Raw genomic sequence first — 16,139 nt, forward strand, 5'->3', positions numbered from 1 at the left:
CATGCACGTCACTGCCATCTCTCCAGCCACCAACAGGTATAGAGGCCTTGCACAGTCTGTCCCCCCAGCACCCACACTGTGCGAAATCCATTATTCCGCATCACTCAGAGTGGCCCCTGCTCACACACACACACACACACACACACACACACACCCTACATTTAAATTTTTTTTTGCTCAACTATGAACATGAAACACTATGCCTTAGCATGTTTTAAAAAAAAATATATCTCCTAAGAGTTAAGACATTTTTCTAGGTAAACAAAATCCCATTATCCCAGCAAGAAAATTCCACTATCCATCCAGCAGGAACTGGATACAATAATAGCACATGGTCTGTATTCAGATTTCTTGGTCCAATAACGTCTTTATAGCTGCTTTTTTTTTTTTTTTCAACTCCAGAATCTAATCAAGAAGCTTCCAATGCATTTGGTTGTCATATTTCTTTAAATTTTTAAAAATATTTATTCATTTATTTTAGGGAGGGGGAGGGGCATAGGGAGAAGGAGAGAATCTGAAGCAGACTCCATGCTGAGCATAGAGCCCAACTTGGGGCTTGATCTCACACCCCTGAGATCATGACCCAAGCTGAAACCTGACTTAACTGACTGAGCCAACCAGTGCCCCAATATTTATTTATTTTTTTTTAAAGATTTTATTCATTTATTTGACAGACAGAGATCACAAGTAGGCAGAGAGGTAGGCAGAGAGAGAGGGAGGAAGCAGGCTCCCCGCTGAGCAGAGAGCCTGATGCAGGACTTGATCCCAGGACCCTGAGATCATGACCTGAGTCAAAGACAGAGGCATAACCCACTGAACCACCCAGGTTTTTGAATCTAGAACAGTTCTGTCTCTTTTTCCTTCTCTTGCCTGACATTGATTTTTTAAAAAAGATTTTATTTATTTGCTAGAGAGACAGAGAGAGAGAGCACAAGCAGGGGGAGCAGCAGGTAGAAGGAGAGGGAGAAGGAGGCTCCCCGCTGAGCTTGCTTTCTTCAGACTTACCTTTAGTTAAGATTTCTCTCATTTTATTTGTCTCTTCCAACGGATCTTTTTTCTTTTCAAACAATTTTATTTATTCTCTTAGTATGTTTTTCCCATCTCATTAATGTTCACTTTCATCTTATTTTTCTCTCTCCTTTTACTCATTTTTCCTAATTTCTCAAGTTGAGTCCTTGATTCTTTTACTTTGAGTCTTTTATAAGTAAGAGCATTTAAGATTTTATTTATTTATTTGACAGAGAGAGACACAGTGAGAGAGGGAACACAAGCAGGGTGGGAGAGGGAGAGAGCCTGATTCAGGGATTCGATCCCAGGACCCTGGGATCATGACCTGAGCGGAAAGGCAGATGCTTAACAACTGAGCCACTCAGGTGTCCCAATAAAAGCTTTTCAGACTGCTAATGTGCATCTGAGTACAACTTTAACTGTGTCCCACGGGGTTTAGCATAAAGAATTCTTTTTATTTCCTTTTTGAGATTTTTTTTTTAAAGATTTTATTTATTTATTTGACAGATGGAGATCACAAGCAGGCAGAGAAGCAGGCAGAGAGAGAGGAGGAAGCAGGCTCCCTGCTAAGCAGAGAGCCCGATGTGGGGCTTGATCCCAGGACCCTGGGGTCATGACCTGAGCCGAAGGCAGAGGCTTTAACCCACTGAGCCACCCAGGTGCCCCCCTTTTTGAGATATTTTTAATAATAGAGGTGTATTGTCTTACTTGTGTAATAAAAAGTGAAGGGAAAAAAAAATACACATAGTCCAATGACATCTTTCCAGGATTTCTCTGCTGCAGTCAGAGGGGAAAATGCAGGATTCAGGAATGGTGATGGGCACAGGGGTAGCAGAGGATGTGGAGATGGGCGCTCTTTCAGCATGAGCTTCAGAAGTTGGGTCAGCAGTAGGGGGGTGGGAAGCTAGATATGGGTCTGATAGTAGATCTGTAGATGGCAAGAGATTCATCTTCAGAGTAAAATAGGTTTGTCTGTTTGTTTGTTTAAGCAAAGAAAACACCAAGGGTGGGGGCGGGGGAGAAAGCAAGCCATAACCCATAGTGCAGAATGTAAAGCTCTGTCTCTTCCTTCATGAGGCCCCATCAGAGGGAAGGTTGGGGGTGTCAGGGACTATTTGTAGCCTTGCAGTGGATCCGGGCAGAGAACTACTTATAGATATGCTCAGACAGCTCTTGGGTGGTCGTGTTTTTGGCATGGGAGGCGGCAGGCATTTTTAGGCGTTAGGGTAGGTTGTTGAAGAAAACAGATGGCTTCGGTTGTTGGCAATCCATTCAACAAAATAATGACTATTGTTGTTTTGTATATTAAACATCTGCTCAAACAGCTCCTCCTGCATACAGGGTGTGACTGTGATGTGTTTGCGGGGCTTATCAACAGCTAGGGGAAGGGTCGCTGCCTGGAAGGAAGAGAGGGAGGGAGTAGGGGGTCAAGAAGACCCTACCAGGAACCCCACATGGGGATGCCCCAAAGGTCTGGGCAGTAAGCCCTGAGCTTGTGGACAATCAGACCCAGGACCCCAAAACCTGCCTCACCTGCTTGCCCAGTGACAGGTCCCCAAAACCCCTCCCGGGTGTCTAGCTGGTAAGGAGGGGAGCCAGGTCCCCCAGAGGGACCCCCTTGGCTACCTGATTCCTGACTCACAAGACAGCAGGAGGCACCCAGTGTGACTCTTGACAAGGAGCCCAGAGCCCAGGTTATGCATCAATGGGAGGGAAGGAATCGGATACCCAGAGGGAAAAAGTTCAGGGCCTGGGCCATTCCACAAGGCAGAGTCGAGAGAAGTGCTGGGTCTGAAGCAGAGTGGGGAGGGCTCTGGGCCCTGACTCTCTGTGGGGTAAGGTGGCAAGGCGGCTGCTGTCAGGGAGAGGGGTGAGTGGGGAGAAGCGGAGGTGGAAAGACAGCAGACAAAGAGGGGAGAGGGAGGGAGGAGGGGCGTGGAGAGGAGGCAAGAAGCTGGAGGGCCCGGAAAGACAGCCTGTGTTTAATCTGAGTTGGGGGGGGCGGGCATCCCTGCTTTTTTTAGGCTATGAGAGATTTTCAGGGTCTGCTTTCCAAGGCACTGGTGTTGAGGGGGGGTTGGCATGTGATGAGAGCCCCAGGGTGCCCTGTTGTGAGCTGGAGCTGGGGTTAAGGTATTGCTAGGTAACACTCGAGCTTTTCCGGGTAGAGCAGCCATCCTCCCGCTACCTCTTCTACCATCTGCAGGTAGACTCCCGAAGCTTCGACAATATGGGGGGTGGGGGTGGGCTCTGTTTAAGAAAGACAAAACACAATTACAAAAACGAAACGAGGAATGGAGCCTTGAAAGGGGCCCAGCTTCACAGAACCTCCAGTGTGCTCAGAACCTTCTCTGGTTTCTCCTGCTTCGTCCTGTGTAACCTAAGGCCCACCCCTTCCCACGGGGGAGGTGGGAGCAGGTGTTGCCAAGAGCATGGACTTGGGGAGGTCAGACAAACCTGGGCTGCCATTCCAGCTAAGTCACTTCCTGTGTGACCCACACAAGTCACTTCATTCTTTTTTTTTTTTTTTTTTTTTTAAGATTTTATTTATTTATTTGACAGAGGGAGAGAGAGTACAAGTAGGGGGAATGGCAGAAGGAGAGGGAGGAGCAGGCTCCCCGTGGAGCAGGGAGCCCCATGCGGGGCTCGATCCCAAGACCCTGGGATCGTGAACCAAAGGAAGCTGCTCAACTGACTGAGCCAACCAGGCGCCCCAAGTCACTTCATTCTTAAAATCTCCATTTTCTCATCTGTAAAATGGGCAAGATAATATTTCTCTCCTCAGGAGCACTGTAAGGATTAAACAAAATAATAACCTGCAGAGCAGTTAGCACAGCACCTGACATATCACAAGCACTCGGTAAATAGTAGGCCTGAAATGCCATAAGCAATTGGTTTACATTGGATTATATTTGTTTACTGGTTTTTATTGGTTTATATTGAATTATAATAATCAACCAAAATGATTCCACTTCACTTCAAATGGCACTTGCTCCAGGAAGCCCTGTTTTTAAAAAAAATTGAAGTAGAACATGGGGTGCCTTCCAGTTGGAAGAGCGTGTGACTCTTGATCTCGGGTCATGAGTTCAAGTCCCACACTGAGTGGAGATTACTTAAAAAAAAAAAATCTTTATAAATTGAAGTGGGGTGCCTGGGTGGCTCAGTTAGTTGGGTGTCCGACTCTTTGATTTCTGCTCAGGTCATGATCTCAGGGTCGCGGGTTTGAACCCTGCATTGGGCTCCATGCTCAGTGTGGAGTCTGCTTGTCCCTCTCCCTCCCCCTAGCTTGTACGTGCTCTCAAATAAATAAATAAAACTTTTCTAAAAATCTTAAAAAAAAATAGGGGTACCTGGGGTGGCTCAGTGGGTTAAGCCTCTGCCTTCAGCTCAGGTCATGATCTCAAGGTCCTGGGATGGAGCCCCACATCGGGCTCTCTGCTCAGTGGGGAGTCTGCTTCCTCCTCTCTCTCTGCCTACCTGTGATCTCTCTCTCTGTCAAATAAATAAATCTTTAAAAATCCTTTAAAAAAATAAAAACTGAAGTATAACATATATCCAAGAAAACACACAATTAAGCGAACAGCCTGGTGAAATCTTACACAAATATGCACCCTTGTGACCACCACCCAGATCAAGACATAAGACCCAGAACATTCCCAAAGCTCCAGGGGCCCTCTCGGTTCTCTTCCCAGTCAATGTCCTTGCCCTCCATCCCCATACAATAGTCATTATCCTGAGCTCTATCATCATGGAGTGGATGGTTCTTGAAGCTTTACATACATGGAATCAGTTCTCCTTCTCCTTTTGGAGCTCAAAGAAGCTCCAAAATCTGGAGGCGCAAGAGAACTGTGTGATTAAGAGTTCGGGCTTCGGGCTCAGATGTGCCTGCTTCAGCCAAGAATTGGCTGGGCGCCCCAGGATGTGCTGAGTCCCAGGCTCTGCATCTGTAAAGCATGTAAATCATCATACCTACGTGGCTATCTCTCGAGGGGGATTAGATGAGATATTGTGCTTGAAGCCTTTGGTAAACAAGAGCACCCAGGAAGGGGAAGGTGCTATTTTGATTCACCTCAACTATGTCCATTCCCTCCCGTGCCCACCCCAGAAGAATCCCAGAGACTCCACAGTTCTGACCTGAACTATGACCCTAGCCTCCCTTGGTGCCTTCCCCTCTGCTCCAGCCTCCTCTGGGCTGCTAAATGGGCTGTGCCAACATGGCCAAAGGTGGGTTACTGGGCCCTCTTCATCCATGCTGCTGGCTCTGTTTAGGACACGCCCCAACACTCTCACCCCCTTTTCCCACGCAAACTCCTGAGCCTCAATGTCAACTTTGCCTTTCCCAAAATTCCTTCCAGATCCCTGGCTGGACTGGGTGCCCCTCATCAGGCCTTGCTGGCTCCCTGTTCCTGGCCTGCCTCACCCCTGAGGTGTTTGTCTACAAACTCACCCTGGAGTGCTCAGCCCCTGGCAGAGGGCCCAGCCCACCGCAGACACCTGATGAATATGTATTAAATGTTAAATGGATAAATAAATAAATAAATGTCACTTCCATGCTTGAAAACCACAGAGCACTGCGTTCCCATATCCACCCTCGCCTCGCACATGGCACGGTGCGGATCCTGGCCCTTTCTCTTGTTGGCTGTAAGCACTTGGGCTTCCTCATCTATAACACGGGGAGAATGATAGTAAAGAACTCATAGGTGGCCATTACGGTTAAATGGATCAGTACATGTAAAGAGCTTAGAATAGTGATTGACACATAGCATGTCCCACACATGCTTCTGTTGACCTTGAGGTCTTCCTCCTTCTCCTGCTCCTTCTCATAGCTATTCTGCTGGGGGAGGGGCAGTCACCGGGCTCTGCAGACGGAGGGCAGGGACCTGGCAGCAGAATTGCTCCTTTTCCTTTGTTTATTCTGCCCTACCCTTCCCTCCCACCTTCCGAAGTACCTGATCCCAATGACTCCTGCGCTTCCTCCAAGGTTCTGTGGCTGTGTCTGGTCTCTTTTTGTGAAGAATCATGTTTCCACCTCCTCTTCTCTATGCAATCATTAACCCTCAGCCACATGCTGTTCATCTTCCAGAGTTCTGTCATTATCTCTCATCTCCCATTCCCTCTTTTCTCTGTTGTGTCCTTTTATTCATTTATTTTTTTTGCAATTTTTTAAAAGTAGGCTCCATGCCCAACGTAGGGTTCAAACTCATGTCCTTGAGATCAAGAGTCCCATGTTCTACTGATTGAGCCATTCAGATGCCCCTGTTCTTTGTGTCCTTATAGATTTAAACTTTTTACGATTCCCCTGCTATTACTTTAGCCGGGTTTCAGGTGGAGAAGGATTCCATGCTATATAACCAGATCTATTTTTCTATCAACAAACACAATTCTGAAGCAAAACTAACTGATCTTTTTTAGGGGCACATGGGAATTGGCTTTATTGATTTGATGTGGTTTTAAAATGTTTTTATTTTTATTTCTTTTACTTTTTAATTTTTTTTTTTTTAGGTTTTGTTTTTAAAAAAGAGTTTCCCTGGGCGCCTGGGTGGCTCAGTGGGTTAAGCCGCTGCCTTCGGCTCAGGTCATGATCTCAGGGTCCTGGGATCGAGTCCCGCATCGGGCTCTCTGCTCAGCAGGGAGCCTGCTTCCTCCTCTCTCTCTCTGCCTGCCTCTCTGCCTACTTGTGTTTTCCCCCCTATTCAAAAAAGTGCTTTGATCCTGATCTGCGGTTCACCTAGCTGTCCTGCTAGTCCATCTTCGTGCATCCCCTGGCTCCCCTGTACTTTTCTGGCCATTTCCTTCCTGCCTTCTTCTGGTGTCCCCTCCTTCTGCTCAGCCTTAAATTGAGTGTTTCCCCATGTCCTTCACACAACCAACCCTAAGCACCTGGGTCATCGCAGTCACTATTGCTGGTGTCATCTATAGCCTATATGTGCTGACAAGGACACCGGATCTGGCTTCTGGCTTTTTTTTTTTTTTTTTTTTTTTAATTTTAGAGATTAAATGACCTGAGCCAAAAGCAGAGGCTTAACCAACTGAGCCACCCAGTCATCCCTGACTTCTGACTTTTGAGCTTATCTCCAAGGGCTTCTCAATGAAGCCCAGCCTGCTTGTCCCTCCCCTTTAAAATGCAAAACGAGGCGCGCCTGGGAGGCTAAGTTAGTTAAGTGTCCGCTGGCTCAGGCCTTGATCTCACTCCCAGTTGTGAGTTTGACCCTGTTTTGGGACCCACTCTGGGCATGGAGCCCACTTAGAAAATAATAAGAAAATAAAATAAATAAAGTGCAAAACTATCTCCTGCCTTTCCCCAGGCCTACTCCTGATGACCCTACCATTTTTGTCACAGCACTTACGCACTATGTAATTTTTTAACTTATGTTTTTCCCTCTAGGATATCAGCTTCATAACCAATGAGAAATACTTTTTCCTATTCACTGCTGCCTCTCCAGTGTCTGGGATGCTGCCTGGTGCGTAGTAGGTGCTCAGTAAATATTGCTGCATTGGTGACCACCACCACACTTGGCTTATGCCAGAGGTGCCAAGCATGGCAGCCGCTGTGTCTGTCATTTTTTTCTCTAGCGTCTCAGACCAAAAGAAATACCTATCGGCTTTGTTTAGTAAGTAGTTAGGACCAAACAACCTGTCCGTACAACTTAATAGCCATTTGAAAAAATAAGGGGAGCCTGGCTGGCTCAATCAGGAGAGTGTGCAGCTCTTGATCTCAGGGTCATGAGTTTGAGCCCCACACTGGGTGTAGCGATGACTTAAATAAATAAATGAATCTTTAAAAAAAAAAAAAAAGGAGGGGTGCCTGGGTGGCTCAGTGGGTTAAGCCTCTGCCTTTGGCTTGGGTCATGATATCAGGGTCCTGGATGGAGCCCCTCATGGGGCTCTCTGCTCAGCGGGGAGCCTGTCCCCCCCCCCTGCCTATTTGTGATCTCTCTCTCTGTCAAATAAATAAAATCTTAAAAAAAAAAAAGGAAAGAAAAATAATACCTATAAGTTGAAAGAAAAGATATTTTAAAATAATTCTTTAATTTTTTTTTTTAAGATTTATATATATTTAAACAGAGAAAGACACAGCAAGAGCAAGAACACAGGCAGGGGGAGTGGGAGTGGGAGAGAGAGAAGCAGGCTTCCCACTGAGTGGGGAGCCAGATGCGGGGCTCTATCCCAGGACCCTAGGATCATGATCTGAGCCAAAGGCAAATGCCCAACAACTGACTGAGCTACCCAGGCACCCTGATATTTTAAAATAATTCTTGGGACGCCTGGGTGGCTCAGTTGGTTAAGCAGTTGCCTTCGGCTCAGGTCATGATCCCAGTGTCCTGGGATCGAGTCCCACATCAGGCTCCTTGCTCAGCAGGGAGCCTGCTTCTCCCTCTGCCTCTGCCTGCCATTCTGTCTGCCTGTGCTTGCTCCCCCCCCCCCCGATAAATAAATAAAATCTTAAAAAAAAAATAATAATTCTTAAGTAACCACCATTGCTTACTAATGGTATATATGCATCTTCTCAGACCTTGGAATCACACCAGGCATTGACTCTCTCATTTCCTGTTCCACATTGATTTGCATGATTTATTTGCTTCTTGTCATATCAATTGATGAAAACTTAGCTTTAGAAAGATATAATGTCACAGAAAGGAATGTAGGAACGTCTGACGTTTGAAATTGTGAACTAATCCCAGCTACCAGTTTTCAGTGTCCAACAGATGATATCATTGTTCCTTTTCAAAATTTAAAATATTTTACTATGCTCTTGTTAATTCGCTGTGGCACCTCAGGGTACCTTAGCATACAGTTTAGGAACCATGGGTCTATGCTTTCTTTTTTTTTTTTTTTAAGATTTTGTTTATTGGGGCGCCTGGGTGGCTCAGTGGGTTAAAGCCTCTGCCTTCAGCTCAGGTCATGATCCCAGGGTCCTGGGATTGAGCCCTGCATCAAGCTCTCTGCTCAGCGGGGAGCCTGCTTCCCTCTATCTCTCTGCCTGCCTCTATGCGTACTTGTGATCTCTGTCTGTCAAATAAATGAATGGAATCTTAAAAAAAAAAAAGATTTTATTTATTTATTTGACAGAGAGAGCCAGAGAGCACAAGCTCGGGGGTGGGGGTTGGGAGTGGTGGAGGTGGGGAATGGCAGAGGGTGAGGAAAAAGCAGGCTCCCCACTGAGCACAGAAGCAGTTGCAGAACTCCATCCCAGCTCCCCACCTCAAGATCATGCCTACACTGGAGGCAGATGCTTAACCGACTGAGCCACCCAGACACCTCTATGCTCTTTTTTTGACTGATTTGATCTCTCTCTTCTCAGCTTCTGGGCTCAGCTCAACAGCTACTTCTTCCATGAATCTTTCTAGCCAAACTGGCCAGAAGCAAAACACGTCTAAACAAAACTATTTACCCAGTTGGAATGAAAATTGCTTCCTCTGGGTTCTTATAACAATTTAATGTAAAGTATAAAAGACACAAATTGTTCTCTGGTATCTACAGTGTAAAAAACACCATATTTCTTTATTTTTCTAAATCAAATAAAACCTGCTCTAAGGGGACACCTGGACAGCTTGGTCGGTTGAGTGTCTGCTTTCAGCTTGGGTTGTGATCCTGGGGTCCTGGGATCGAACCCCTCCTCAGGCTCCTTGCCTTGTAGGGAGTCCACTCCTTCCTCTCCCTCTGCCTGCTTCTCCCCCTGCTTGTGCTCACTCTCACTCTGTCTCTGTCAAATAATAAAAATCTTGAAAAACAAACAAAACAAAACCAGTTTTAAGCCCACACTGGCTAAGGTCACAGGGACTTCTAGTATCTGGCACTTGGGGATAGCTCTTTCCTTATTCCTGGGATTTTCACAGTCCAGGCAAATCGGAACTGCCCACATCAGCTGTCTGCAGAGGCTTCCACTACGGTGTTCACTAGTCCATTTGAAAGTGGCTCGCCCTACTCTCTGTCCCAGAGCCAGTCTGAGCAAAGGGACTCTGTCCTGGTTCTCAAGGCTGAGTAGGAAATGTTTTGGTGGTTGATGCCAGGCATTCACACTCCCATTATGCCTGTCCAGAGCCCTGCCCACAATGGGGCTCTGTGGGAGTGGGGTAAAAGTCAGGGCCTCTCTGGAAACCTGCTGAATGGGAGAATCCAAATTTTCCCTTTGGTCCCCCAGAGTTCTGCATCCAGGTGCCTCGAAGGCTGGATGCAGCCCTCAGATGTGTTTTGTTTGACCAATGGTGGGGTTACTAAAAAAATATTTTTGGGCGCCTGGGTGGCTCAGTGGGTTAAAGCCTCTGCTTTCCGCTCGGGTCATGATCCCAGGGTCCTGGGATTGAGCCCTGCATCGGGCTCTCTGCTCCGCGGAGAGCCTGCTTCCTCCTCTCTCTCTGCCTGCCTCTCTGCCCACTTGTGATCTCTGTCTGTCAAATAAATAAATAAAATATTTTAAAAAATTATTTTTAGTCCATAGCAATACTTAACCATTGGGAGAGGTCACAATTCTTACCATCGAGATCCTCGGCTGCTGCATGGAAAACAGTTTCCATGATTGGAACTGAGTAAGGACTGCCCCTCTGGGCAAGACATGTAGTCTGCTGTTGGCCACATCTGTGGTTGTTACTCACCACCCCATGGCCTCTACAGTCCTTTGAACTTGAGACCCTGGCCTAGACTTTGAAAACAAAGCCTTCTGAATATCAGATTCTGACCTCAAATACAAAAATCTGTTAACTCACTTTTGGGGGCAAGGATGTTCCAAACTCAAGGACTCCAGGACCAGCAGCTCTTTGTAGGTTTGGGGACTGTGGGTGGCTGTGATGGAGACAATTACTTTGTCATTCTCTGCCAAGAACCAACAGCAGCAATAAAGGCAGAACACAGCATCATGTTATTTTTAATGGTGTTAATAGCTAATCCTTACTAGGTACCCAGTACTAGGTAAATAATCTTATAAATACTATCTTGTTGAAATCTTTAGAAACTGCTTCTAAAAGAATGTAGCGGAATCTAAAGGTCCAGTGGCCATGGGAAGAGGTGGAGGTGAACATGGAAACATGCAGTTGAAGATGCGGCTTTAAAGCGCAGGAGTTAGGTGCAAGCCCGAGACTGTGGGAGAAGGTGTGCAGGGGACCCAAGCCAGTGGGTCCACTGTGTCAGGTTTGGTGGCAACAACTACTATACCGGTTGCTTCTGTCTCAACTTGGTCAGCCCCACTGCCGACTCTGGCTCGTCTGTCCCTCTCTCCCCTCTCTTGGTCCCTCTACGCTGCTCACCGCCCTTAAGCTCAGACCTCCAGTTTCTCCCTGCTTCGCTCTGCATCCATCCCCCACCCGCCTCCACCTGCCTGTTTCCAGGAGGTGCACCCGCCCAGCTACAACCGAGCTCCCCGCCGTCACATGACCGGTGCGTAAATCGCAGAACTCTTCTTACCCCCAGCAGCTGGTCCGCACCAGGGCTCTGCAGAGGCTGCAGGCCGCGCATGCGCAGCTGCAAGCGCACCTGCCCGGCCGCGGACCAGCCCAGCGCATCCTGCGGCCGCAGCCCCGCCCGGCGCTCTGGCTGGGCTGGGCGCGGGACAGGGGGCTCGCCTATAAGGATTCCCAGGACGTACAGGTTCTGGTTGTTGATATGCTCCCAGCTAGCAGTCCACACAGCCAGACCTCTCTGAAGAGAGGGTCAGGGCACTGGGGCTGCGCCTGGGCGTGGATGTGCTCCCCTGGGCATCAGAAAGTCAGAGCGCGAGTCCCCGGTCTGGGCTTAGAGCCATGTGACCTTGGGCAAGTGACTTGACCTCCCTGCGCACCAGGAAAATTAAATAATAATAGCATTGACCTCTTGGGGCTGTAGTGAGAATTCAATGAAAATTCATGAGGGCCCCTTGCCTGGTGGCTGGGGTGTATCAAACGTGTATGCAAATAAAGAATACAAAGTAAAGGGTGATAGGCGTGATGACGGGGCGGGGAGGCTTTTACCTGACCTTGTAGGTCATCTCGCAGTCTCCTCTGAGGCCAGGAAGTTCTATTGTCCTTGTTCCACAGATGTGGAAGCCAAAGCTCAGAGATGTCAGGAGGTCTCAAGCCAGTCTTGGATTCCACATCCAGGAGGATTCCAATCCGCCACTCCAGAGTCAGGGGTTCTGGGGTGAGTTCACAGTCTGTCACCCCACTTGCTTTTTCAACCATTTTATTTAGAATAACACCCGTTCTGATTTTTGCCCTCCGTAGTGAACATCTCAGGTACACATCCACAGGAAAAGATTTCTTTTTTTGTCCTCCCCTCTGCAGAAAATAACAAGCTGCTATATTTTATTAGCCTGTGACCTTTGAGGAAGTCCCCACACAGATTCCAGGTTACCAAAATGTCCTAGAGCCTTGCAGTGAGGCCTACCCCTGGGGTCTTCCCTCTCTATCCTGCCCCTCAGACTCCCCTCCAGCCACACTGGCCCTCTCTGTTCCTGGCAAAGCCAAATTCCTGGCACTTGGTCTTGGCATTTTCTGTATATCTGCCTTTTCCTATTTGTATATATGACACTCTCCCAGGCCTCTCTTGCTACCTTTTACTCATCTCAGGAAGCCTGCCCTGACTGTACTTCCCCAGGTCCACTGGGTCAAGTGCTCTGTTACTCTCACAGCCCCTGTCCTGCTTCAGCACTTATTAGCACAGTCACTCAATGCTGTCTGACTCCTTGATTCTTGCTGCCTTCTCAGCCAGAATACTGGCTCCTTGAGGACAGTCTTTGCTGGCTAAGGGGTGGAGCATGCAGCATGACAAGTTCCCTCACATTTACAAATTATCTCCTCCTTCCCCAAATGCACCCTAAGAGGATCAATACCTTCCTTGGGTAAAAGGCAGAACCCAGACATGAAATGATAGACATGTGAAGCCACGTGAAAGTTCTTTTTTTTTTTTTTTTTAAGATTTTATTTATTTGACAGAGAGATCACAAGCAGGCAGAGAGGCAGACAGAGAGGGAGAAGCAGGCTCCCCGCTGAGCAGAGAGCCCGATGCGGGACTCGATCCCAGGACCCTGAGATCATGACCTGAGCCGAAGGCAGTGGCTTAACCCACTGAGCCACCCAGGCGCCCCCACGTGAAAGTTCTGTTGGTGTGGATTGGGGTGGGGACAAGAAGATGGTCAAATCTTCCTGCCCTGGGGCTGGTAGCTGAACTGGCACATGTGAACTCTCATGCTGGTTCTGCCATTCCTTACTGTGTGTGACCTTTGGAAAGCCCTCCTACGGGCCTCAGCTGCTTTAACTGTTTGGTGTAAAATAATGATTCAGAATTCAGATTCTGGAACTGGATCTTTCCTTTGTCACTTACTGACAAAGCTCTTAGCCTCTCTGAATCTCAATTTTTAAAAATATTTTATTTATTTATTTGACAGAGAGAGAGAGAGATCACAAGTAGGCAGATGGGGTGGGGTGGGGCGGAAGCAGGCTCCCCGCTGAGCGGAGAGACGGATGAGGGGCTTGATCCCAGGGCCCTGAGATCATGACCTGAGCCAAAGGCAGAGGCTTAACCCACGGAGCCATGCAGGTGTCCCCGGTGTCCCCCTCAATTTAAAAAAAAATCTGTAAATATTATTACATTTCTTAATAATATTAAGAAAAGAGGACTTAGCTCACAGAGTTATTCTAAAAATTTAATGCGTATTCACTGATTTTATGACTTCTAGCTCTCCTGTCTTTTCTGATTTTTTAATGGTCTCCACTTATTTGCTTTTCTTTGAAGCCAGAGGTGAGTTCTGTGCCATATTTCAAAAGGAACCTCTCCCATCAATAAAGAAAGTCCATCAAAGGGGTAACCCCTGGGTGGCTCAGTGGGTTAAGCAGCTGCCTTCAGCTCAGGTCATGATCCCAGGGCATGGGATCCTGCCTCCCTCTCCCTCTGCCTGTCACACCCTCTGCTTGTGTTCTTTCTTTCTCTCCTTCTGTCTAATAAATAAATAAAATGTTAAAAAAATAAAAAGTCCATCAAAAACTGACTCGGGACCACTTTGGTAATGTGAACTCCTGTAAGGAGATGCTGAGATCTGAGTTGTCCTACAGCATATTCCTATCAGAGTTGGGTCTTGGAAATTTCTAGCCTTTTGAGTGCCCAGATTCTCCAATCGAGTCTGCCTAGTACAGGGTTGTAGCTCCAATGCCCAGAATAGTAGCTTGCATACAGTAGTGGGAGACCACTCAATATTTGCTAATGAATGTTACACAGCAGACTGTTCCTCTCAGAAGAGGAACTCTAGTGCTCAATTCTCTGAGCCTCGGGTATTTTTTTTTGCATCTGAAAATGGAGATTAAAAACAATTCTTAATTACTGTGAGGATTTAATGAGATGATGCAGTAAAGCGCTTAGCGTGGAGCCTGGCCCGTAAGAGCTCAGTGAACGGTGTGTATGTGGATCCAGGTACCCAGGCAGAGATGATGTCGATAAACCTCCAGTTGTTTTGTGGTGAGGAGTCTCTGAGTTCCTTGTGCGGGCAGGCGAAAAATGGAGGATTCCCAGAAACGGGAAAGACAGGACATAACGTGGTTTCAGGAAGAGGGAGCTTGTCACTAGCTTGTGGCCAGGTGCAGAGGCGGGCGGAGGGGACTTTAGGACCCTGCGCCCCCGGAGCGCGCGACTGGCAGGGTGCGCGCGGCGCGTGAGGTGAGGGGGAGGGCGCGGCTTTCGCGCCAGCCAGGGACCGCCTCGCGTCCAGCCGCATCTCGGAGGGCGGGGCCGAGCTCCCGGGCCGCAGTGCGATTGGCAGAGGCGGGCGGGTGACGCTGACGGCTGGCACAAGGCCCCGCCCCTGGCCGGCCCCGCCCGCGCGCGCGCGCCGGCAGGTCGGCAGCCTCGCTCTGGCTCGCGCCGCGCCTCCGCGGCGAGTCCGCGCGTCAGTCGAGCCCGAGCGCGGCTGCGGAGCGGAGGTCTGCGGCCGGCAGAGCGCGCCGACCCGGGGAGGTAGTCGTGTCCGCCGGCGTCGCCTGAGGAGACCGGGAGCCCGGAGACTCGCGCACCGCGATGGCTCCCATTGGCCTCAAAGCCGTGGTCGGAGAGAGTAAGTGGAGTCGGGGTCCTCCCGCGGGCGCGGGCTGCCCGGCAGGAGAGGGACGCCGTACCTGCCCGCGGCGCCCCGGCCTCGGCGCGGGCTGCTCGCCCCGCCCGGCCGGGGGCTCGGGGCTGGGAGGGTCCCGTTATTCCGGCGCCGCCCTCTTCGCAGGGAAGTCCCTCCCGGCCTCCTGCGGCCGGCGCCCGCTTCCCTGCTTCCCCCGCTCTCCCCGTCCCGCATTCCTCCCCCTGCATCCCACCCCGTCCCTCTTCACCCCCTCCTCCTTCACCCATCTCTCCCCTGCATCCCCATCCCGCTCTTCCCTCCTGACCACCCCATCGCTCCCTCCTCACCTCCATTTCTCTCCCCCTCACCCCATCCCCCTTCACGCCATTACTTCTTCCTCCCCCTTCACGAACCCCAGCACCCCATCCCTCCCTTCCACCTCGCCTTTATCCCCCGCAGCCCATTACCCTCCCCTTCTGCACTCCTCACCCTCCCGTGCACCCCCATTCTTCATTCCCATCACCGTCTCCCCCTTCCCCTCTCCCCTTCCTTGCCTTCTTTATTCCCCGAGCTCCCTGATTCCGTTCCGTTTTCTGCCTCCAGTCCCTCCCTCTTTTCCCACTCTGCTTGGTGAATCGTGATGAGCGAGATCGCGGCCCGCGCCGCCACCCCCACCCCCTCCGGGAGCCCGAGCCGCGGTCCCCGGCTGCGGAGACCCACCTGGGAGCCGCTCGGCGCGCACCGGCCGCGACGCGCCGCTCGCCCAGCCCGGGCCGCTGCTGGTCGCTGGGGAGGAGCAGCCTGTTTTTCCAAAGGCTTGGCTCTGCTGAGCCGAGGCCGCCTCTCTCCTCCTCCCGTTCCGGGGTCTTGGCTGCAAGGGCGGGGTCTTATCTGGGTCCCGAACCCTCTTAAATCACTCGGGAGGAGGCGGAAAGCTTTGGCGTGCAGCGGCAGGAGCGGCCCTGCCCCTGCCCAGCACCGCAGTCTGCAGTCTCCCTGTTGGCTTGACTCAGCCCCGGCTTGGCTGGACGTTCCGGGCAGTCCAAACCGCGGCTGCAGGGAGGAAATGGTTGTTGATGCGTTTGGATGAAAGGCTCAGCGTAAATGGATTTTTTTAAAAAAA

At 49.6% G+C, this 16,139-nt stretch overlaps 1 protein-coding gene and 1 long non-coding RNA gene across 5 annotated transcripts in view; one reads left to right on the plus strand and one right to left on the minus strand.

Moving 5' to 3' along the window:
- Nucleotides 1–1,655: 1,655 nt before the first annotated feature.
- On the minus strand, nucleotides 1,656–16,114 carry LOC106006261. The gene is made up of 3 exons (XR_006607438.1): nucleotides 15,737–16,114; nucleotides 10,713–12,112; nucleotides 1,656–3,258 (listed from the first exon to the last, which is right to left on the minus strand). It is a non-coding gene; the product is annotated as an uncharacterized LOC106006261 (long non-coding RNA).
- STXBP1 (syntaxin binding protein 1) overlaps nucleotides 14,786–16,139 on the plus strand; it is a 73,507-nt gene continuing 72,153 nt past the window's right edge. For 3 of the 4 annotated variants that reach the window (XM_004757264.2, XM_013058728.2, XM_045082437.1), the window contains exon 1: nucleotides 14,787–15,019. In XM_004757264.2, the coding sequence (XP_004757321.1) occupies nucleotides 14,983–15,019 (37 nt within the window). In that variant the 5' untranslated portion in view covers nucleotides 14,787–14,982. Of the gene's footprint in view, nucleotides 15,020–16,139 lie in introns of all 4 variants that reach the window. The other variant, XM_013058727.2, reaches the window with a different exon arrangement.

Source organism: Mustela putorius, unplaced genomic scaffold (assembly GCF_011764305.1).
Source record: "Mustela putorius furo isolate JIRA1106 unplaced genomic scaffold, ASM1176430v1.1 tig00000596_pilon_pilon_pilon, whole genome shotgun sequence".
NCBI classification, from domain to species: Eukaryota; Metazoa; Chordata; class Mammalia; order Carnivora; family Mustelidae; genus Mustela; species Mustela putorius.